Consider the following 25254-nt stretch of genomic DNA (forward strand, 5'->3'; position numbering starts at 1 on the left):
TTTTAGAAAAAACCTTTTTTCAGAATCTATTTTTAGACAAAGCGACCATCTCAATTTCTTAGCTTCACTTTGAGGGGGTTGCTTAATGGAGGATTGGGAAAATAGCACAGCTATAAACCAAACCTGTAATTTAATTTGGATTATAAATGCACAAACACAATGAATGCGAATTAGACATGTATAAAGTTTCTTAGGAGACCCTGTATATGTGAAATGCATAGACACTACACAGAAATGGTAGTGTGCCTTGATTTAAATTATGTTCAAGACATACTCTTACCACACTAATAATCTAGATTAACCTGTGCTGCCAAATTTATTTTCTGATTTTCCTTTTTTTCATACATTTATGTACATTCAAATGTACATTATTACAAATGCCATGTGCTACCAGTGTAGCAAATTTATGAATTTGACATTGAGCTTAAAAATTGAAGAAACTAAAAAACAAAGAGATTCGAGGAGGGGCAGAGATTTTGGGATAGCAAGTCACACCAAACGAGGGTATATGAATGACCCTCCCCTTAACGAGGAGAAAAGGTGGGAACTAAGGAAGTTCTGTCAACAGAATTACCAATGCTGTGCTCTTAAAGGTGAAGCCAGGAAGTGAAACTCTTCTTCACCAAAATAAAAATAAAAAATCAAACACTGTGCTGCAGGCAAAAAAATAAATAAAATAAAAATATAGGGTTGGAACTTGGCTCCTGTTGAACCAGTCTGAGGCCCGCATGTTTAAAATAAACCTGTATGTCACAGCCACTAATTGGACAGTTAAATAAATAAATAAAATCAATTTTACAGTGCAACAGTTCCTACTGATCCTCTACCAAGGCAATCATGAAGTATATACAAATGCTTAGAAATGGTCTAGACAAAAAAAAAAAAAAGAAAATCAACACATTTCTTCACATATGGATGCATACAGCACCCAGCACAAATGACAGTTTCCCTCCTAAGTAAATTAAGAGACACGCCTTCACACAAGTTACAATTGAAAGCTGATATGTGGTACTGGGATTCTCAATGTAAAAGAGAGGAAGAGGAGCGAATTATGTGACTTTTCCTCCTTCCGCCTGCTGTATATATATAAAAATAGTTCAGCTTTTCATCCAGTTAATTTAGGACAGATGCGGGAGATCGTTGTAATAAAAAAATGAGGACAATTCAAGGTTGGAGAAAATATTCACCAAACCAATCCTGCTGGCTGCTCTGACCACTGGCCATTTTAAAACCGCTTAACGACCACACATTAAATTTTTAGGAGGAACTGCGTTATGCATATCATACTGATTCATTCCTGTTTAGAGCACACACTTCAAGGTGAAACAGCGCAAGATCTCATTACAGAAAATGGGGGGAAATCTCAGCAGATGCCTCAAACGCATTCAGTTCAGTCCTGCATAATCTCATCTTACTGAATGCATTCCTTGCTTAACAAAGGTTGGTGCAATCAGACAAGATTGTGATAAACCTTGCTTATTTGACACATTTAAAAATCAATAATGGCTCGTAAAAATGTTGAATTAAAAGTATTACTCTTATAAAATGTCTCTGAAGCCTACAAATGGAACTGCACTGCAATGTAAAAGTAAATCCTTTCTTCTGTCTCTTGTCTTGTAAGGCAAGACCAAAGCTTGTCCCCTGTGGAGGCACGGGTATCAAAGGGCCAAAAAAATAATGTTTTTAAAAGTCAGCAAGCAAGAAACCTGATAAAATACAACATAAATTACTGAAATATAGCTTTAACATTAGCTGACTCCAAATGCATGGTGTCAGTTCTCCACCATCCAGGTTCATCTTTAAAACAGTAGTCTGATTGCAACAAGTTCTTCAAGCCAATGAAAAAAGAAACTATCACTGAAAGCACAGCCCGGTACAGCAGAGGTTCCTGTCGTTGTGCCATGCTTGTTAAACACAGATTTAAAATATGTATATAGTTGTGGAAGTTCTTGTGTGCACACAAACATACATGGTAACAACATGTATGAATGCAGCACGTATGTTTGTGTCCTCTAAAAACAACGACGTTGCCGGGGCAACAACAGATGTTCCTCGGAAATGTAACCAGGTGACTGTTCCCAGGGTTCTCGAGGGGTGTAGGACCAGGCTAAGTCACGGAGCAGAGCAGCATTATGGCAGAGCAGAGGTGTGTGTGTGTGTGTGTGTGTGTGTGTGTGTGTTTGTGTGTGCATGTGCATTTGTGTGTGAGAGTGTGTGCCTGTGTATTGTGTGTGAAGGTGTGTGTGTGTGTGTGTGTGTGAATGTGTGTGTGTGAAAGAGTGTGTGCCTGTGTATTGTGTGTATAAATGTGTGTGTGTGTTGACCCATCATTGGTGAATGTAGGCATCCCTGTTCCACTCGCCCGCATCCCCCCTCTTTTTGGCAGTCACCTCCCCGTCCCTGTCCCTCTCCCGGTCCCGGTCCCGGTCCCTGTCCCTGTCCCTGTCCTTGTCGTAGTAGTGGTGGTGGTGATGGTCCCGGGAGGGCCGGTGGTGGTGGTGACCGCGCTGCCGGTTGCGCTCGTTGTGGTCCTGCTCGCGCTCCTTGGAGCGCTGGCCCCCCTGCGACTCGTCGGCGCGGTGATGGTGGTGGTGGTGGTGGTGGTTGTGCTCCCGGTGCGGGTGTGGGGGCGGGGCCTCCTCGTGACGCTGCCGCCCCGCCCCCATGGCCGCCGCCGCCACCGCCGCCGTCTCGCCCCCCCGCTCGTCCTGCTCCGGCAGGTCCTCGTGGGGCTCGATGTAGGCCGAGTCTCTGCTCTCCAGGGTCTCTGAGTTTAGGGTCTCCTGCCGGGACAGCGCCTTGCCCGGCTTGCTGCTGTGGTGGTGGTGGTGGTTGTGGTGGTCAGTCCGGCTGGAGGAGGAGCGGTGGTGGGTGTGCTGGTGTCTCTTGGACTCAGTCCGGAGGGGCTTCTCCTCCTCCTCCCCCTCCCCATCCCCCTCCCCCTCCCTGTCCCCCTCCTGACCCCCCTCCTGATCCCGCTGCTCTTGGTGCTGATGATGATGATGATGATGATGGTGCTGATGTTCCTCTCGAGAGCCCTTCCGCTCCCCCACTGTCTTCTCGACTTTCTGCTCACCCTGGGTTAGCAACACACTGCGTGTTAGTAAGGGTTAGGCACGCGCGCACACACACACAAACCACAAGCCACACACCGCACGCCGCACAGCACAACACACACATTCACGCATGCACACTCAAGAGTGTTGACAGTGCAGTACCAACCACTAAAAACCCACCGTGCTCCTGGAGGCTCCATGTCTGTTCTACACCACTTGCTCCAATCACATCCTAAGCTGCATATATGTATTTTTGTATTTTTCTTATGGATCTTCAACATAAACTGTTCTTAAGATGAAGCTGATTTGCCTTTTGATAGCGACCGACAGAGCCTCCAGAACCAGCGCTGATACCTCACTGAATATCAACGTGTAACGCCACTGCTACAAGCGACTGTCTCGTCCTAAGAAGCGAAGGGCACACTGCTCGCCATTGCACATCGCGCACTCACCGGCCGTATTGCTATCTGATTCAACTGAATTTTCCGTCTTGTTAATTTTCCCAAGGGATAGGGGAGGTAATGGGAGGAGGAAAAAATGAAAAAAAAAAAAAAAAATTTCAAAAAATGAAATACATGGAAAAAGACTGCAGGCACAGGTATTACTCTTATTACTGTACACTATGATCATCTCAAGCCCACATTTTCGTTTGTTGGGCCTCCAGACATAACATACACAACGATGTGCTGTAGTTTTGCATCAAATATGCTTTGTGATGTAGAATTTATACCCCTGATAAGAGCTGATAACAAAGTACAATACTGACAGGTGTGGTGTAGTGGTTAGGAAACTGGGCTTGTAACTCAAAGGCTACACGACAGATTCCCAGGAGGGGCCTACTTAAGATACGCATTTGTTTCAATAAATGTACAGCTGTATAAATTGGCTGTGTGTTAAGAAATTATGCATGTTATAGACTGGCTGTATGTTTAAGTTTCTCTAAGACTGCTGTATGTAATCTAAAGCACTATGGCACTTGTTGGACATCTCAATTTATTTAATAAAACTTAAGAAGAGAGGCCAGGGATATTATGTTGATGATGGATCCGCTGTTATTTTGCGGACACTATGCTCATAAAAAGCTCATAAAATAACTTCAAACTGACTTTTCTGCAGCTCTGATGAATTTAGGGGGATGGCTTGGCACTATGGTGAAGGACAGTGCATATTTCCTGTAAGCTTGTTTATGCGATACGTGCAAACATAGTGCGGCAAACTGAGTGTGCTTGGCACTGGTAGGACTGCCACTGTTTACCTTCACTGCTACTTCGGGCCGAATTTAGCTTGCGGTTATTCACTGGTTTCCAGACTAATAATAGCAAGGTCATTTTGTAGCCTACAAATAAATTCACAAAGTGGATTATCTTTAAACATATTCTAATGGTCACAACAATTATTTCAGGGATTAATATTTTGTCATGCAGACCGAAAGGGATCATAAATATCCAATATTTTTACACTCCACGTCTGAAATAGGATGTTAGTTTCAAACCTGTCAGTGGCAGTAAATTGTGTTAATACAAAATCACAAAATGCACTGAATCACATTGGCTGGACCATTTAAAGGATACCATAATATCATGCAGAGACAGAGACTGACCCAAGAGCAGCTGTACACTGGCAGTATGAGCCTTGCACCTGTAATAAAACTCAACTGCAGCACAATCTCTGTTTCAGAGTGGAAGCTGTCGATATGCTGGCAAGAGAGAATCCAGCACCTCTCGCACTGCTTAAATTCCTAATCTTATATCATCAGCGTGCCAGCAAACCCTCACTCTGCCGTCTAATGAAGTGCACAAAATCATCCTACCACTGCGCCACTAATTAGCCGGCCGAACATATCCTGCACTGAAAATACTTTCTCAGTCAAAAATAAAAAATCATGCAACTGGCAACTTGAAACCCCTATTATTGATCAGATATCGCTACTAATATTAGTACATAACAAAAATACAACCAGTTATGAAAATCATGAAACATCTCACCAGGCTTCAAACTAGCACAACCATGCTCCTAGCTGACTAAAGCCGTAAATGTTAGAATAGAGTAGCGCTTCCTGAAAAATCCCATATTCCTATATTTTCTCTTGAAGATCTAGTTTTCTGTGTTCTCTCTCTCTATTTCACTATCTCTCTGTTCTCTCTATCCTGACACGGCTGTGCTGTGGAGGCTGCTCAGCTCCAGGGCGTCGCCGGTGTCCCTGGCCTCCTTGTCTCGGCCCAGCAGCAGGCCCACGTTGGCCCGCAGCTTGGTCAGGACCTGTACCTGCAGGTTGGAGATGGGCACGGGGCTGGAGGGCAGCGCTGCCGTGGCCAGTTTGGCCAGCAGGGGGTTGGGGGGGTTGCAGCTGGGCGGGTGGGTGGACTTCCAGTAGGCTTCTAGGTAGTCGGCCATGTGCTCGCACGCATCCTCCAGCTGGTTCTCATCCAGGATGATGTCAAACATCTCCTGAGGGAGGAAGGTAAGAGTGAGAAGAACAGACAGCTTCCCGCCTCTCGTTAATGTCTGCCTCAAACCAGGCGTGCGCAGGGGATTCAGCAGTCTGTCCAAATGGGGTTTTGGGTCACAAACTTTTCTTATCCCTCCCCTTTAGACTAAAGCAATAGACTAAAGGAGGGCATCTATCTTTTGAAGGGAAAGAAAAATCATGATATCAGATTGCGTCCCACTTTTCTCATTGAAAAAACATGAAGATATGTCAATTAGAGAAACAGGGTGACCCGTTTAATGACACACCAAATTAATTAAAAATATTTCAAGTGGATAGGTCCCCTGTGGTTTGGTGTGCTTTTAGACAGCAGGCGAATATGTTCCTCTAGCCTGAACACCACTCAATTGCTCGCTCGCATGAGATCATATTTCACATCAAGCACAGTGACCAAAACCTTAATAGGGAAATTACTCATTTGCTCACGTACCTCGTAAAACACATGCAAAATCTACAACCTGATCGCAGAATGTCATTCGTAATGTGTAAAGTGCGTGGCAAATGTTCTTTCTTGGCGTCAGTGAAGGCAGTTGTGCGTGTTCTGTAACGGTGCTTCTGGATGCTGAAATGGGGTGGGGGGGGGGGTAATCTGTGGCAGTCGGGCTCATGTGTAATTGCTCTTGATTGCTAACTGCAGCGGCGATCTAGGCTGTACTCACGGGAGGGCACTGCGCCAGTTTGTCAGCTGCGACCATCTGGACATTTAAGTGCTTGGCCTGGGACTTCCCTCTCGACTTTATCAACCTCTGCAAGACCTGGGACAACAGAGTGAGAAACAAAGAGAGAGAGAGAGAGAGGGAGGGAGGTACAGAGAAAGAGAGTGGTAGCATAGTCAGAGGAGGCCATTTAACCAAACTCAAAGTTTTAGCTTACATTATTATAATTATACAGTCTCCTTGCAGGTTTCAAACAAAGTGACTTGCACGTTCTAGCCCCCTACTGTACAACTGTTTGTTTAAATGGAACGTATTTGTCCCGCACCAAAATCAAGCCTCTGGCAGACCAATCGTAAATCCTGAGCTCTAAAGACCACAGCGTTGAGTCACTGCTGATTCGTCCCGTCACCACCATGACACTGGATTACATAAAAGGCCCTCTCTTACCGTAAAGCGGAGAGGAAGGCTCAGTCAGAACTGCCAGTGGAGCTACCACAGGGACGAATGCGTGAGACCTTGTTCCCTTTGAAGCAGCAGGAGCTGCTATGAGCCTGATTATATCAAACAGCTCAAATTCCTCAGAACTGAAATCTGAAATATGTTGCGCTGGAAATGGAGGGTGAAATGAGTGGTGTGGACCCAGCAGTACGCACAGAAGCAGCTGCATCTTATTTCAGTTCAGTTTTAAGTTTAAATGGGGTCTTTGGACAGGGCTCCTTTAATGGTCTGAAAAATACCCTTTGAATAACACTAATAAAATTCAATGTTAATTATACAAGTGTAATGCTAGCAAACTTGGTAAAAGGAAAGCATGACTTTGGATGATACACAAATGTGATTTTCCTCTACTTTACATTCACAAAAAGCAACAGAGCAACAGTTAGACAACTAACAATTACGTTTGTAGTGAATTAGAAAGCAACACTGCTCATTTGTAGTGTTTCTATTTTTGGGTCCAGAAGAACATCCATTAGTACATGACTTGCAGAGTGGAGTCACACTGCTGGGGGGATTCAATCCGAGTACTGTGGTTTAACATCTTTAAATTCAAGAGCCAGCGTTCTACTTATTTGAAATAGTTGCACACCAGCAGCAGCCAATATATAATGGAAAAATACAGAGAAAGAATCATAAATGTGTGACAAGTTAGTAACTGACACTTAAGGACAATGTGCCACTGACTGCCTGAATGAGTGATCTTGGGTGGTTTCACAGTTGGATCTCTATGGTCTCTATTTAATGTTGTTTGTTCCACCTTCTCATCGATCTTTTAATCACAACGCCATCATTTTCTCCAGGAAGAAGGTCATGGTGCTAAATCGAGTCATGCCTTGGGGGCCGTCAAGTACGTTATGACTTTCCAGGGCATCATTCACAGTGCCTGCGCTAAGCCTCATTTAATATACAAGCAATATGATCGCTGACAGCCAGACATCCATTCCATGTATATGAGAAGTGCTGGCACATGTTCCAGCTAAGCTCCACATTACTTCATTAAACTGTCAATCTCTCCATCTACAATGATGGACACCACACCATCGAAATGCATTCACTGATATAAACATAATTTGAATGGGTTTACTAAACGGTCCTACGATAAATTTAAAACTACATCCCCCAACTCATTTTCTTCCAAATAATTCTACATTCTCTACTTCCCTCTTACACCTACTGTGGCATCTCACTTCACGTTGTAAGACTACATACTGAAACTACTGTAGTTTGGGACCCTAATGACTTAGCATCAGCACTGCTTAAAACCTGCATGTATGCACATACAGTATGTACATCATTCTGGATAAGTTAAAATAAATTCCCGAATGTAATGTAAATGTATACAAACAAGATGAGCAATGCGGTAGTTCAGTGGGGACTCTGAGTGTCCTGATGGGCATGCATGTTGGCTTGATGGTGCTGGACCTCACCTTGGGAGATGAAATCTTGACGTAGACGATGATGGGGGCCAAGGAGGTCTTCCCCAGCTGCGACGGATGGTTGATGGTGTCGGCGTCCAGCACCACCAGCTGCAGGGTCCGTGCCAGCTCGAATATCCGCTCAATTTCACTCTGGACCTCGGCTACGGGACACAAACACAGAATGCCATCCTTAGCCCGTTACCGTACATGGTCGTATCACTGCCAGCACATCCAGCACTGCCTGTGCAAACTCTCACAGTCAGCATATAAATCTGTGAAAGATCGTTTATTTGTGCTCCAGGGTGTCAGCAGTGCTTCCCCAGCTTATATCCTGCTGTCGGTGTGGAAGAAAAGAAACACACTCTCAAACTACAAACTAAATATGATGCTATATGGCACATACAACAATATTCTAGCCACATATTACATATAAGGGGCTCTCACAGAGTACTGAAATACCACTGAGTACGCTGTTAATATGGCTTTGATTGTGCTTACAAAATTAGAAACATCTTGAGAACTGCTGAAAGCCTTTTACTGTTCAAAGTATGGAAGCAGTCTGAGTATGGAACTGGTGTTCATTTTTTCCATCGCTTCCTAAAACACAATCAAACAAAGGAAAAACACCTGCAAAAACAGGTGTGCACATGTATGACACAGATAAAGGGATGCTGGATAGAGGGAATGACAGATAGCATGGCCCTTGGAACTGAAAAAAAGATGGCACAGGAGTTTAGAGGGAGGTGCTCAGACATGCTCAACAGGTCCTTCCTAACAGTGAGAACGGTACAGAGAAGAGGGGGTGGAGGGACCATATGCATGAGAAGAAATGGGCCACAGAGACTCGGTCCTTGCTAAGGCTCATGTAGCCTGTATATTTATCAGCAGACATCTACGGCTGTTCACTGCGAAGGGGCAAACCCTTCACATCTCATGGACACTGAGGAAAGCTAAGCAAAATATTGGCTTGTTTCAGGATACAGTGAATATCCGCACAGGTCAGAGAAAACAACAGAGATGCAGACACTCCCAAGTGCAGAAAATGTATAGCTCCCTTGAAAAAAGTGGTCAACCAAATGGTAACATTGTGTGGAATTCTGTTGGATTAGAACAATATTAGTTTATAAGATTTTTTTCCAACACTTTGCATGTGCTACAAAAAGCACTGTATGACAAATCACTGACAACTACACAAATATATGCAAACATAAATATAACTAGCTTAAGTAAATGTGAGCCCTGATGGGTGAATGGCCTGTTCTCATCATTTGTATGTTCTTATAGTGATTTATTTCCACAGCATATGTTTTTTCTAGGGGCTGCATTGCTGAAAAATACCGTCACATACGGATTGTTGCAATCACTCAAATTTACTGCGGCTAATCTGCGAGCTGAACGAAGCACGCATGCCTCAGAGAACATGTAAAGCGGCTAAAAAAGTATGACCTCTCACCTCAACGTCGGCGCGCAGAGATAAGCTTCCGACTCTGGGAACGACTCGCCTAATTTATGCCTGACGATGGGCGGGGCCGGTGGGCACCCGCCCGCCCGTTCTCCGGTTCCAGCGCCAGGTTTAACTCGGGACAGCTGCATCGAGCGGCGCGTCAGAAGCGCCGGGCCGCGCGAGACGATCCGACCGCAGATTACTGCCTCCCTGTTTCTCTTGGCCGCAGTGAACCGTGAGGTTACTATTTAGGAATCCGTTTTGGTCCAATCAACACTCATAAATCAACTCGCTAAAATCAAAGGGGAGGTGGGGGGGAGGGGCCAAATCTGATATGCTGATATACTGATATGATATGATGATTTTCCTCCGACAAACGCAAACCAGAAGCAAAAGCCAGTCTCCGTTTTCCGATACCCGTACGGCTTGTCCAAGAAGTCATTAGAAATCCTTTTAATCTCCGTCTATAATCTGTAAATAGCTATGGTCTCTTAGCACACAACGGGCACAGCACAAAACAGGCTCGCAGATGCATTATACAGCACAAAGGGTGTAGAAAAGGGAAAGGTATATGAAGGCAAAAGAATGGGGAAAAGCATAAGAGATACATTTGTTTAAAAGCAGAAAATGACCAAACGGTGTGCTAAGAAGTGTGTGGCGCAGCAGTACAATGGTGCCCATTCCCGTCCCGTTTTATAGTTCCCACCAAAGAATACTTCGTGTCATGCATAAAACTGCACATTCAAATGCATTGTAATGTAACAGATGCATTTTCGAAATGAAACTGTTTAAAAGTGAGCGCTTCACAGGCACGAATCATCACAGAGCCTTTGTGTGTCAGAGTGGGGATCGGTGCACATCCGGCTGGTGTACTTCTACATCGCGGCCTGCTCATCCGGCACCCCGTACAGGACGAAATGAGGGCTCGAGGGTTTTTTTTTTTTTTTTACGAGCGCCATGGCAGAGGCAGGCAGCACCCCCCCTTCCCCCCGTGGCTCGGGACGGGGCCTGGCCTCCGCTGACGTGCGTCCGGTCGCGGCTGACATGACCTGCCCGCCAGGCCGCGCATTCCTTCCTGCTTTCGGGGTCAGCCTGTGAGCGACTTCCACCCCCATCGCAAAACATGTCCCGGAATTTCCCACAGAACGGGGGGCGCCCTGGGAGCCAACCGCAGGGGCCGGGGGAGAGAGGGAGAGAGGAAGAGAGGGAGAGAGACGGACTTGCCGGGCGATAGCTTCGGGGCACGCAAGGGATTGTGGGAAGGCTCCGAACGCTAACCGCACGCATCAGACCGAGAGCCCCTCCTCACACCCATAGTACTACAACCAGCCAGAGACCATGAGCTAAACCATGAGCCTGTCTGGCATCAGCACCAACGGCAATGAGAGAGAGGTGCTGGCCAAGCCCTGGGCCGAGGTCTGTTTCTGTTCCGCACCGGGGCTGCCCGGAGGAGAGCTTCTCTCTGAGACCCGGTAGGAAAAGGCGCCTCGGTCCTTACCCAGATTTGAGCGTGTGTTGGACCGCTCGATTATGGCGTGTTTACTGGGGTTGTTCAATACTGAGCGTTTGGCAAGCGAGATGTCGGCTGTGACCCGCGTGATGGATATCCTGCAATGAGAGGAAGGAGCATTCAATCTTTGTGTGAGACAGATGATAGACCTTCATTATGCGTGGGTCATCAAAATGCAAAGTGCGCATTCAGTATGAACTATAGCATTATAGCATTCAGTGTGCAATATATCCAATTCAGTACAAAAGGAATTTCTGAAATACAATTCTAAATAAAAAATGTAAGTGTTATACTCATGATTCATCTTTCCATCGACTAAGTCATAATTTCCAGTATGAGTATGAGAATAATAGAGTCTGTATTTGAGTAACAGGGATTCCATGTCATTTCCAAGAAATGCAGAACCCATTTGGCAGACACCTGAGCATCCCAAGTAATCTGTGGCCAGTTAGGGAAACGTGACACACTGGTGTTAAACAGCACCAAACACTTCCCAGAAACTGGAAATACTGCAGACTCAATTTGGAAGATTCCCACGAGAATAATTTACATCATTTTGATCTGTAATACATTGTTAAGTTTATAAAAATGGATCAAAATTAATTTCTGACGTTGCTAGTGAGTTACAAAAACATCAGTTGATATTTATGTGAAGTACTGTTACACAAGAGGGTGAAAATAGAAAGGCTTTCATGTTTTGGGGAATATAGTTTGCTGCCAGTATGAAAAACACCAAAACTTACCTCCCTTCAAATCTGTGTTTCAGGAAGTCAAAGAGTGCTTTCTGCATCATGTCTGTCACCTGAAATAAGAGAAAGATCAAATCCTAGTAAGCATCTTCTGATGATGTCAGGATCTGAGTAAGTATGCTAAATTTACATGGATAGAGAAGGGACATGTGGGTAAGTGCTTAATAAGGTAATTTATGCAACAAAGAGTAAGTAATTGCTTTAATTTCTCTGAAATGTCTCAACTGCAAAAAAAAAAAAACTGCTGGGTTGAGGGTGGTCCAACTGGGGTCAGAAATTCCAGAGAGGTGGACTTGTATGAAATATGAATGAGATCTTTTGCTGTGTTTACTCAAGTGAAAGTCTACAGATTTAAAGCAAATTACGGATAAAAGACACTTACCTCATACCCTTTCAACGAGGGCCCCACCAAAACCACAGGACGCATGGAAGGCACAACATCATATGGAGGAATATGCTCCGTCTGCAGGTCAGGAAACCAATGTTTATGTGATCTTTAAAGAATGGTGATGCATAAACTAGGCCAACAACATTAGCCCATTAACTTCAGCTCATTGTTAACAATGAATCAGGCATGCCGTCCCCATGTCCCTGTACTCAGCACAGTCGCTTTGTGTCTAAAATTTATTCTTATATCAGCATAATAGTAAACTTTGGCCTTAAGCCAAATCAAACCTAACCTAAACCTCATATTCATAGTCATTTTACTTATTATTGGTAGTGATGCTCTCGGTCAAATTTGTTCAGAATTAAAGGATTGAATTACAGCAACTGTAGATGGAAACGTGATTTGAGTACAGAGGATTCTGGGAAATCCCGGGGAGTGTCTCTTTCATTGTGCATATGTTAGACAATCAAAATGAACATTGGTCATTGGTTAATCTGATACACACAATAACAAACGTTACAGTTAAAGAACGTTATTAGAAACGAAACAGCATAAAAACCACACACACACTGAAACACAGAAAGGGAGCTCACAGCACCCACCAGCAGGCTTATTTTCATTTGTCTGTCTTTTCAGTGAGTAAAAATCTGAGCTGTGTGATAACTGAAGTACAGGGCAGCACCGCGCTAAAGGAATACAGCCACCCTGTTTATAAGAATGGAAAGACTCTTTCTGTGCAAGAGGCAGATGCTGATTCCGGTGCTATTATACCATCAGTAATGGAAATGGAATGACAGTGTAGATGGTCCCTCCCTCTCTCTTTTTCTCCCGGTCACTAGTTTGCCCTCTCTCTCTTTCTCTCCCATTTCATTCTCTAATCTCCCTTTAATTTTTTTTTCCTTCATTCCTCTCTCACTTATAGTCTCTCCCCCACATTTTCTGCTCTCTCTCTCTCTCTCTCTCTCTCTCTTTTTACATTCAAGTGATCCCATCTGGTGCTGGCACTGACTTCTCTCGAGGGATGTCATGTTATATCAATATGCTAAAAGCACCGGGGAACATTTCTGCTGCTGGCACCATAGAACTGCTGTCAGTATTTATTATTATTATTATTATTATTATTATTATTATTATTATTATTAATAATAATAATTATTATTATTATTATTATTAATAATAATTGTATTATTATTATTATTATTATTATTATTATTAATAATAATTTTATTATTATTATTATTATTATTATTATTATTATTAATTATTATTATAATTATTATTATTATAATAATTGTATTATTATTATTATTATTATTATTATAATAATTTTATTATTATTATTATTATTATTATTATTATTATTATTTTATTATGAGGCTAACATTCATAAAGTGATTGATTCTCTGAATGTTTGGGGCTCTGGGTGTCTGCTCCAGCTCAGGATGTCCTGAGTCCAGACGTGATTCCTTAGAGCCCATTACACACTGTACGCTGTCAACAAAGACAATCTCACATGTCCTTGCAGTCAAGCCAAAAAAGCACTCATGGGATTTCACTGTTACTGAGAAGCTTGGAACAAACCTGGCACAGTGTTGTACAGAAGGTGCTTTATGTCCTGAATAATGTGAGTTGCTTGAATGCTTAGTACGGTTCTGTGATATATTTCATGAAACTTGAAGTGCTGCAACCTAACTAAGTGTTCTGTAATTTGAGGGTTAAAGGACTCATGTTAAAATCCACCATTGCGTAAAAAAGCTAATTGAGCAGATGCACGTATTTGACTGTTCCTGCATGTGCAAGGTGACAGTGAAGTCCCATTCTGTGAGAGTCACCACAGACACGCCCAGCACACACATACCCACACACAGGCAAAACAAGGACGTGATGACAAAGACATGAAAGGGAGGGAGAAAACCGTCAAACTGTCAAAGCCACAGAGTCCCTCCCCAGGCCCGGGCAGGGCCGGAAGGGCCTCCGAAACCCACTTACCGACTTCTGCCTCTGCTTAGCTACGGCGAGATGGAAGAGGAGAGAGAGAGAGATTGAGTAAAGGCATGCATGTTAATGGCCTGTCACAGGACACTGAGGAGACACAGAGCGGCGGGAGCGATGGCGGACAGCCACAGGCGGGAAAGCCGTGCGCACGGACACAGAGGAGACGCCGTCACGACCGTTACCTTCTTAAAGAAGGGCATTCGTTTCTCTTTTGCTAGGGGAGACATGACAGTGTTTGGGCTGGCTTTAGGGGAGCGGTGGTTGACTGGAAGCTCATTATCTTCGGGGTCTAAACCAGTGGCGTCTATGTCAATGGCTACACACACATATACACACACACACAGACAAGGGGACTGTTACACACGGGCCAACACAGTCACCTGCTGGACACAAAGGCAACAACAATAAAGCAAAACCGATGACAGTAACACTTGTTATTACACATACAAAATGTAAACTACAAAGCGAGCTGAAATAATTATGCTGAATTGCCTGGAAATGACAATATATTCCTTTATTAAAACTCATGTTACTATTTAAAGCAATCATGATATATTTTATGGCATTACACACAACATAAATTAAATGTTTCAATGATGTGTAATTGCACACACAGTATTGAAAAAATATCTAAATATATTAAATTGTGCAATGTAATATCTAATGCAAGCAAAAGCTACATAAATTGAGTTTTCTTGAAAATAAGGGTCACATACGTCTTAAATATATTTATATACCATTTCATATTTCAACAGCTAATGTACAAGATTGATAAAAACTCCAGGCAAAACATATCTCTATTTATAACTCCAGCTCAGATATGTCATGACAGTGAACACACTCATTAATCAAAAGAGCAAACCAGTACCACAATATGCAAAAGCATTACATAGCAGGTCCATAGAACACAACAATGTTAAGGGGCACCAAAACCAATCACATGCGAGCAGGAGTACATCAAATAAGCAAAACAAAAAAATAAACATTTTAGCTCCAGACAGATATACTACACTCAACTGAAGGAGGCAACAGTCACAAACTATTAAAATAATTATTTTCTTTCCTGGTTTCAGCATCCAATCACCGTCCAAGCATCACCAATAAAGCACCAATAGCCCCACATAAAGGTGAGACTGTTATTCGTGCTTTGGTTTAGTTTATCTGTGAATGTGCCTCAGTTGTTACAGACTCTAGTCTGTGTTCTTTTATAAATTTGACCCACTGTGGTTATCTGCACCTCCCTGTCTGAGAGGAACCAAGTTTCAGAGCTGAATGCAACTCCAGCACGACCCATTCATGTAGAACTGAGAGGCACAGGGCTGCTCTGCTGGAGGATATTAACACATGCGGAACTGAACTGCTTCCTGTGCCAGGGGTCAGCCGGACACATGCGAGACACTGTGTGACGTCTGTGCAGGAGTGTTGTGATGTAGTGCTGCTCTGGTGCCAGGACCAGCACAGGTTACCGGCTGATGTACTATGTGATGGGTTGCTATATGAGGTGTGTTTCATTTTAAAGAAAAACAAACAAGGACAAACGCAGTCATTAAATATCACCTTGGAGTGGCTGAGTTCAGTTCACATCAGAGGAACCAAAGGTTAACAGGGTAAATTAACTTTTTAAAATTACATCCAAAATACAGATTTAGCAGCACTTAATTCATATTAAAAATAAGTAAATCTACCCGGCAGCATGATTATGCAAGGCAGTAAAAAACCAGTGGTGCGAACATAAACTACTCTCACTGAGACCTGTTTCTGTAACCATCGCATAAAGAACAACATGCTTGACTGATAAGTGATATGCTTACTATAATCATATTGCTTTATTACCACATAAAAAGTGTTGAACTTGTCATTACCTTTATCAAGTTCATAAATTTGACAGTGCGTCAGGTATCACGTGGTCAGGTTAAGAGGAACAGCGTCAGCTGCTCCAGCAAGTGCAGTGGTTACACTGTACAATCTCGAGGCATGAGTGCTTCAGGGACAATGCACTTAATCATGCTCCACCTGCACGTGGTCCTGAGGGCTACTGGACCAGGGTTTATTCTAATACAAGGCACCAAATAGCACAGAGAAGGGATGGGGAGGTTAATATATGAGCCTGGATGGGCCCTCCTTATGGGAAATCGATTTCATATGATTTTTATGACGACTCCTCTTGTGTCATTCAAGGTCTCCTGGAAGAAAACATGGCTTTTTTTTTTTTTTTTACCGACTGTGTGACCACTGTGAACTCGGCAGGTTCGGAATGTGCAGACTGCGCAGCCGGACTGTAATTCAGGTTCTCAATGATACGCCTCAAAAGTGCAAAATCCAGAGCCCTTACGGGAGCTGTCTGGACTCCAGAGGCAGAGGTCGTGTACTCAAGAAAATCCTCTACATTCAAAAGCACAAACCCCAAACTGTCACTCACCAGAGGAAGGAGGGGTTGACTTCCTTGAATTTGGAACGACGTCACCTAAACTGGTGGAGGAGTTTGCTCCAGATTTACTGAAAAATAAAAAGGAAAAGATAATTCTCAAATGAATGAATTAATTAATGAATAAATCAATGGATCAAACAATCAATAAAAAAGCAAAGTATTTTGTGGATTACAACTACAAAAAAACAGTAAAATATCTATTGTGCTATGAACTGTTTCTTTTCAATTCAACAGTCATGAATAAAAGTGTTATTCGTTATCATCCGAAAGCAGAACAATAAGAAATGGCCACTGTGTAATATTTACACAGCTGGAAACAGCTTCCATCAGAAAACCCAGGCAGGTCAGCTCTGTATCAGTGTGGTTATAGGGAACGGTAAGTATTATTCTTCTGACTAACAGCACCAAAGACACACCTAAATAAAGCACTTACAATTATTGTCTTCCCTGTTGACCTGCAGAGTAACAGACTGACGACCCTGGGGGAGCCATGCCCTCAGGTGGGCGTGGCCACCCGTTCCTACCTGGAGAGGAACTTTCCCTGTTTGGCTCGCTGCTCCTGATGGAACCGCCTGTTCTCGAGCTTCACGGGACTGGGGATGAACCCGATTTCGCAGCCTTCCTTCACCAGCCGCCCTATCCACCAGTCATTATTAAACTTCTACAAGAGTGGAGAAGGGGGAGCACGTGTTAGCATCGCAGAGAGGGGAAAAGGAAGCCAGGAATCACTGAGTGTTTCTGAAACCTTTTCATCGCTAATTCCCAATCCTAACAGGGCTTGTTTTCACAACATCTACCAAAATCCCAGAGGACAAAGACTAGCACTGGCCTCCTCCAAAGCTAGCGAAACCCACTCTCAGAAAAAAGGGTTCCAAAAGGCTCCTCTGTGTCTCCATAGAGGAACCATGTCTAGATGAAGGGTTCTTCATCGGGCAAAATGGTTCAGTCTGGGAGCTTTCACATCCACAGGGTTCCATAAAGAAATATAAATGGTATGAAGACGAGCCAAAAAAACAAAACAAAACAAAACCCTTTTTCTAAGAGTGTAGTTTGTTGTGACTAGTTACTAGGCAGCATAACGTGCCTGAAGGAGAACGCAATTTTGCCTGATACAGGCACAGCTCACGCAAAATGTTGCACTGCCAGTTAGTGCCACTGCAGAACGGTGAAACACTCCAGCCGACTATCCCCTCCCGTGGCGACTTGCCCGATTATCCAGCAAGATGCAAAGCAAGCTTTAGTCGGCTCTGGACCAAATCTTGGTGCTTTTAGTCCCTTTAGAGTGCCCGTTTCTGAAATCCATAGCACAGCCTTATCCATCACAAGCTACAAGGCAAAACTGATCCTAAATCAGCACTCGTACTACGAGGCCCTTCATGAATACAAACTCTGGTTTTAGTGACATGACACTCCGTCTGATAGCTAGTTATAATTAAAGCCGTTCCAAGCAGACAGATTCTCCTGTGCTTTCTGACAGGGTTCTCCACTGACAGGTCTCAGTGAATGGGCCCACCCGTACTCACCTCCTTGACGTGAAGGAAGTCTTTAGCTTCAAAAGAAATAGCCATGCCTGGCACGGGTACGTCATCGTCATGGTTGGCGCTGTAGTGGACATTTGTGCGAACAGCAAACGCTACCGGTTTAGTCTGTCCGCAAAAAAAGGGACAGGGGAGGGTGGGGGAACAAAAGAAATAGGAGTCACCTTTGGTTTACCTCCTCGTACATTCAACCTTTTTGCAGGCAGCTCACACCAGACAAAAAAATGCATGCACACAACCCTTTGGATGAATGCACCCCGCTCAGCATTTGAGCACTACCTGAGCTGAGGAAGCGTTCCATTTATGATCCTGAATATTTCATCACATTGGTACTGCAAGAGACTGTGCTTCTCTGTCCCATTTGCATGAAAGAGAGACAGAGACAGAGGGAGAGAATGAGAGCAAGAGAAAGAATTTGAGAGAGAAAGAGAGAGTGAGCGAGACAGAGAGAGTGAGAAAGCAAGTGTGTGCGCAAAGGAGTGAGGGTCAATGTGAGAAAGAGAGAATGTGAGAGAGAGAGAGAGCGAGAGAGAGAGAAGTATGCAGGGCCAGACTTGAGAAGCAGCAGACACTGGGCTTTAATGTTCCACAATGCTTATTTACAGCACGTCTCCAGCCAGCGGAACAATCGCGCATTTGTGGGATATTTTCATCTCATGGTGAGAGGTGTAAAAATACTCTCAGTCGGGGCTGCTAGGGGACCTGTGACTCACCCACGCTCCGTGATCTCCTCAGTAATGAGTCTAATAATGTGCAGGCCCCCTCCCCTCTCCCCTCCGGCCCAAGACTGCCAGCCCCTGCCCCCCTTACTGCTGGGGTTCTGTGCCACTCCCACAATGCTCTGGCACACCTGACCCCTTTCATTAAGGGCAGCTGGGCCTGGAAACCAGCGGTGGGCTGATCAAAAACACCACCAATCAATCCGATAGCCTATCAAAACGCATTTGCTACAGTGGACGCTAACACGTTTGCTGTCACAAAGTGCTGTACAGATGTTTCAGTGAAGCTTGCCTTAACAATCATATATTATCGCGTAAATCTAATGTGGAATTTATTTTCATTCAGTTTTCTCAGGGAAAAAGTATGTGCACTTTAAAATTGGTAATAAGTAGTAGAATTAATTTTATGTGCATGACATGTTTTAAAAGCTTAACATGAGTCACTTGATAAAAAAAAATGTGACTTTATGTATTTGAAAGAGGACCCAAGGGAGTGTGTGCTTCCACTGGAGGTTTATTATTATAATCATAAACAACCCGTAGTGCTGTTCAAAAAATCCCCTAAAAAGCCTGACAGCACACAAATCATATTAAATCTCTTACCAAATTTCTGGAGTCACTTTAAATTCTGCCCAGCAACATTTCTTCCGACACAGGCACCCTCCTCCTCCACAGGAGTAACCTTCCCAATTAAATGGCCCTTTAGACTGATACCCAGCCAATGTATTCTGCGACAGAAATCAATGGAAATGACGGGGGAGAAGAATAGGAACTGCGCTGACATTTGTCATTCCATTTGTCATGCCAGCTGATCTCTTCCATAATGTGGATCTCAGTCCACGCAAATCCCCTCCATTGTAGTAACGCATTACACTTTCTGGGAAAAAGGGATTTAACAAAGATTTAAAAATAGGTCATTGTTGCAGGGGCAAAAAAAACCTGACTACAGCCACCAAAATATCCATTTAAAACATGCTCTTAAAGCATGGAATACTATTGGACATTACAATAAGCTCCACTGTGTCTGACGCTGGTTGCACTGGTCAGTGACGCTGGTGTGCCCTCTTCCAGACGGAGTTTACTCTAGGGACGCCAGCGTGACGTGACCGGCATCACCAATTTAAAACCGGCGAAGGAGAAGCGGCGCACCTGAAACTGATCTCCTCGCGCACATCCGCACCTGTCCGCGCCTTGCGCATACCTTTCGATGAATGGCGTTGGATTGGGAAGAAAAACTACAGAGGGAGGAGAAATCGGGGAAGCAGCCTTGCGGGGGGCAGGGGGCCGGGGGGGGGGGGGGGGTGCTGAATGTCCTGGGGGACAGCCGGGGAATGAGGGAGTGTGTTCCTGGAGCACTTAACAAGCGGGCAGTAACGATTTTCTGCCATCTTCAGTCACAGGCGCACGTGTGCAATGCGGAGGACAGTTTGCATTTAATGATTACCCTTGGACCCACTGAGGAGTGCTGAATTGGTAGCGGGTGGGGGGGGGGGGGTGTTGTCGGTGCTCTCCCATATCTGCCTACAGCACACAAGATTGTCCAACAACAGTCACCTAAAATTTGCATGGGCGCCTTTCTGCCAGATGCCTATGGCAGCGATCCATTCATAACGTGGTCTTTCAGTTTACTTTTCACGAGGCCAGGACAGCTCGCCTCCAGGCTTCGAGTGTGACACTCAAGCATCGTTGTCAGATCTACTTAAACTAATGACTGTGACAGAAGATTATTTGGTTCAATCGAGAAAGTAATTACTCCCCTCAGGTGTTTGAAGGTCCAGGCAACTGTAGCTACATTCCACAGAAGTGACAATTGATTGTCTTATTAATATTTCTTTCAGGTTTTTAACCAAATTATAACCATTAAATTGTAATAAACACTATTAAATTATTGTCATCTGTTCCGCAGACAAGGACAGGGTGCACGTGTATCCTGAGCCCATTCACATCCATAAGACACATCATTATGTAAACAATTCCTCATCGCTAGCTAGGTTAGAGCCAGTTAGGGCAGTAACCTTACACTACCAGACAAAATGAAGGAAAGCAACATAAACTAGGCTTTACCGTCCTTTAGTTAAACCTGAAGACCATCCAATGTGTAATGACGTTGTAACACTAAGTTAATGTACACTAACTAGTGTGCTTTACCCGCACAAAAGTGGCAATGGCCTCATTTACATATTACATGTAGAAACAATTTCACTGGGCTACAGGTTTTTTGTTACGCAACTAACACCCAGTTAACCCTGCCCACTGAAAACCTGGCACTTGGCCAAAGTGGAAAGCAAGCCAATTTCAGCCAAGTTTTTTTTTGTTGCAAGAACCATTTAAAAATATCCATCTGCCTTTTTTTGAATGCAAAAAAGTATTAAAATAACACAGCAAAGAATTCACAGATTTCAGTTTCCGGGACCCTTAAATGCCAGGATGTATCCATTACATTACATTACATTACATTATAGGTTCTTAGCAGACGCTCTTATCCAGAGCGCAATCAAAAAGTATTAAAATAACACAGCAAAGAATTCACAGATTTCAGTTTCCGGGACCCTTAAATGCCAGGATGTATCCATGTAGAAGGCTGAGTTGAACAGTAGCAGGCTTCAGCATGAAAACGGCACTGTTCTTAATTCACACTGAAGCAATGTGATCCAAAGTAGGTCCATGTCTCACCTCATAACAACAGAGTTGTAACAGCACATTACCCACTGCGCAGTACTCACCCCCCCACCCCCCGCCCAACCCAGACCAATGCCACGCCTTTCATTAGCTGCGATGGGACTACCTTCCTCAGAACTAATAACACAATCCCTGCTTCTTCGCCACTCTTGATGGAGAGAAATCAATTAGGAGGCTTTGCCATTTCTGGTAATTACACATGCACTGCATCACCCAGGCGGGCGCGATATTATTTAAGTGACCTGATGGAAGCCGGGGCCAGTCTCACAAGCCACACTTAATATCAGACCCCTCTTATGCTCCTCCACCCCAGGCTCTCCTGTCTGCGCAATCCCATCCTCTGGAGACCTGCTGACGCACGTGCTCCCAAGATCCCGAGGCTCAGACGCTGCGCATCGCTTTGAATAATTTCACTGCCACAGCTGCTGCTGGTTGCTGATGGCTCAGAAAAGCTAAATCAATAAACAGCCTCTTAACCATTGGCGTTCGAGAAGAGGAGGTCCGCGCGTCGGCGCGCATCACGGTGGAAACGTCTCAAAGCGAGTAGCGGCTTCTGGGAGAGCACAGAGTCCAACGCAGCGTAAGGCTGTCTATGCGAGCCTCAGGATTAGAGAAGGACGGCGTTTATGGCGCCGCACGCGTACGGTACGCCGTTACGAAAGGTTAAGCAAACGTCCCTGACCGCGGGAGCGGCCAAATGGCAGGATCCACGCTAATCACAGCCGCTTCACTTCCTGTGTGCCTCGCTGCGCGGATGTGTGCCTTGCGCCCAGCCCCTCGGTGTTTGTCCATCTGTGACGGAGGTGGCGGTACGGGGGCGTCGCGTCACACGTACAGCAGGTGGGGTTGTCTCAGTTTTTGGCTTTCCTTTGAGAAACGAGACAGACTGCGATGGAGGTCACACTGACAGAAGAGGGTGTTCTGTCTGTGTCGCCATCTTAGAAGAGGTCTTGTGCTTGGAGCTGGTGGGTGTTTGGTTGGCAAATCACATTCAGTACAGTTTTGCAAATTCTTTTTTTTGTCTTTTGAAATTTTAAGTATTCTGAATTTATCCCTCTTGCCTTGCATTCTTCAATGGGAGGCCAGCTTGACAGCTTATCAACTGCGAACACTACATTTTCAGGTTTACAACAAATCCTACACTCACAATAAAGGGGTACAACCATGCGCCCTGTGACTTGCCAAGTGGTCACCTGGCTCTCACACAAGACTGCTTGGCAAGTCACATGAAATACATTTCTGCCAGTTTGTTTTGTCTTTTGTTATAAATATTGTGAAATCATCCCTGTAAACGTACATAGTTTAATGGCAGGTCGGTTTATTGTCTGGTTTCTGGGCGGGTTAAAAATACTGCAAGAGGCTGTAGCCTGTGCTGAGTAAATATGCAACTGTTAACTCAGGAATGTGGATACTACCGTGTCATATAAGGTTCTGCTTACTGCTCCACTGTTCAGTCGTTAACTTGATGTGGTGAAACAACCCTTCATAATGTCTGTGATCCGTGTAATTTGTCGCAGCAAAATAAAATGTAAATAGACAGTAGAACTGGAGATTGTGATTGGAAATGACAATATGGCCCGATACACCAACCAGTCCTGTTCTAAAAGGGCCACAGTCCACGAGGTTCATTTTATACCAAGACACCTAAGTGCTTCTGATTCAACTAATTACCATCAATTAATTGAGCCTGTTTAATCTCCCCTTTCAGTCCAAAGACAGTGGAGAAAGCCGACCGGATCAAGGGTTGTGGCCCTCCAGAACCGGGCTCCACTAAATAAAGAGCTTACACAGACATAATACTGATGAGAGAGGCCTCATCACACGTGGGCTGCACGGAAAGCCGATTAGTCCCCTGCTGATTGTGTCTTCTTCAAAGTTCATTGGCCCAAACCATGGAAATTATATTTCAAGGTTTACTACAAATCCCATAGATTGTAAAACATCTCATCAGATGACCTCCACTCATAGCTCAACATCTGGACTTGAAACATTGCCTTGAATATTCTTGGATATTTCAAAAAGACTTGATTGATGGCTGGAAAAGAATTCAGGCATGATACAAAGACAGCTTTGGGGAATTATAAACCATAGTTACGGGCTGCATATGCCTTTGCATGGCACCGATGAGTGATCACTGCAGTAAACCTGTACACTATCTGAACGGATCAACCTGGTCTTTCATCATTCGCTAACCGCTAGCAGGACTGCTAACTAGCAGAGCGCCGCTGCCTCACGTCTGTCCTCTTTGTGACTGTATGTTGAGATTGCCAGTGGTGACAGGATAATAAGATCCCAGAGTCAGGGAGCACCGGCTAGGTGTAAGTCCTTTGTGACCCAGTTAGAGCCTAAATCACACAGTGTGTATCAGGCTTTATGCCGTAACTAGGCTACAAAGCGTCGATGCGTAGCCGGTGCAACCGCAGCTGTTGAGCTCCTGATTAATGGTCATGGGGTTAGAGGTCCAGGCTGGTGCTCTAACACTGTGTCTGTGAGTAAGCCACAAATACACTGAGAAATGTGTTTTCATTTTTTTTTTTGTTTTGTTTAAAGAAAAGGGATCCTTACATAAAATATCTTACACATAAAAATACAACACTGGACTGAATGGGCCCTCTGTAACACTGAATCTGATTTTGCAGGAGGCAGTATGCTGGTTTCACTGCATAAGGAGAATTTTCTGTTGGATTGTAAACCTATTTGTGAATGCAGTTACATCATGTTCTCCATTTTATCAAAGAGTTCTAGATAAGATAGCCTGCTAAATAATAAATATACAAGTAAAAGACTGGTGTCATGTAATGCGAGGAATGTGAGGTGATGTTTTGGCAAGTTTGTTGTCACTGTGAGATTAGGAATATCTTGGTGAAAGAAAACCTCTTCTCATGTCATGATTGGACAGTTACACTTCCGGTTGGTCCCAGTAACACAGACAGAGCTTTTGCCACTGACGTTTAGTCCACTATAAAACCAACCATCACAGAAATGAGTCTAAACCAGCACCTATGCCTCCAGCATACCATTTACATGCGTCTGTAGTCACAGTATGACTGCGACTCAGTGCGTACTGCTCCCTGACCACCTCTCTACCGTCAGTGGCCTCTAGTAGCAAAGAGCTTTGCCCTTCAAACTGCAAAAGACTACTACTGAATCACAATAATTCACAATATTACTCTTTATTTGCACAGCTAGACAATTAAAACAACATTTAGCAAATGACTGATGTCACAGATATATATGATAGAGACCAGAAGGCTTTTTGTGTGTCCGTGTAAATGCTTTCACACATCAACTCAGTTTCATTGGCCCAAACAGTGTTTCTTTGGGACTCAATGGTATCTGCAATGGAAGAACAAGATAAAGACTCCAGAATGCACTTTGTTTTACCTAAGCTCAGCAATCGAGTGGAAATGTTCAGTTTAAACTTTGTCCATACTTCACAGTACACCAAGGACAGACGACTACGGTCCAACATTCTTAGCTGAAACGCTGCAACAAGCCAACAGTCTCATGCAGAATCACAGAAAAGACAAATATTTCTCCTCAACACTGACGTCTGGCTTTGTGGCTAATAAGACTAATAAATAAAAAAAGCTTTTTATTTCAACTAAGACAAGCATAAGAAACTCAAAACCAATTCACACTGTGATTCAAGAAATAATTAAATATGCTCTTTTTACAGAGCACCTAA

At 44.0% G+C, this 25254-nt stretch overlaps 1 protein-coding gene across 11 annotated transcripts in view; it reads right to left on the reverse strand.

The window, feature by feature from the left end:
• Positions 1–291: 291 nt before the first annotated feature.
• Positions 292–25254, reverse strand: part of cacnb2a (calcium channel, voltage-dependent, beta 2a) — an 88511-nt gene continuing 63548 nt past the window's right edge. For 9 of the 11 annotated variants that reach the window (XM_064332840.1, XM_064332844.1, XM_064332845.1 and 6 more), the window contains 11 exons: positions 18154–18276; positions 17155–17291; positions 16622–16698; positions 14385–14518; positions 12202–12282; positions 11814–11872; positions 11059–11168; positions 8126–8277; positions 6204–6299; positions 5322–5504; positions 292–3077 (listed from right to left, as the gene is read on the reverse strand). In XM_064332840.1, coding sequence (XP_064188910.1) covers positions 2328–3077; positions 5322–5504; positions 6204–6299; positions 8126–8277; positions 11059–11168; positions 11814–11872; positions 12202–12282; positions 14385–14518; positions 16622–16698; positions 17155–17291; positions 18154–18276 — 1902 coding nt within the window. In that variant the 3' untranslated portion in view covers positions 292–2327. Of the gene's footprint in view, positions 3078–5321; positions 5505–6203; positions 6300–8125; positions 8278–11058; positions 11169–11813; positions 11873–12201; positions 12283–14196; positions 14217–14384; positions 14519–16621; positions 16699–17154; positions 17292–18153; positions 18277–25254 lie in introns of all 11 variants that reach the window. The other 2 variants (XM_064332839.1, XM_064332849.1) reach the window with 1 other exon arrangement.

Source organism: Anguilla rostrata, chromosome 4, assembly GCF_018555375.3.
Source record: "Anguilla rostrata isolate EN2019 chromosome 4, ASM1855537v3, whole genome shotgun sequence".
Taxonomy (NCBI): domain Eukaryota; kingdom Metazoa; phylum Chordata; class Actinopteri; order Anguilliformes; family Anguillidae; genus Anguilla; species Anguilla rostrata.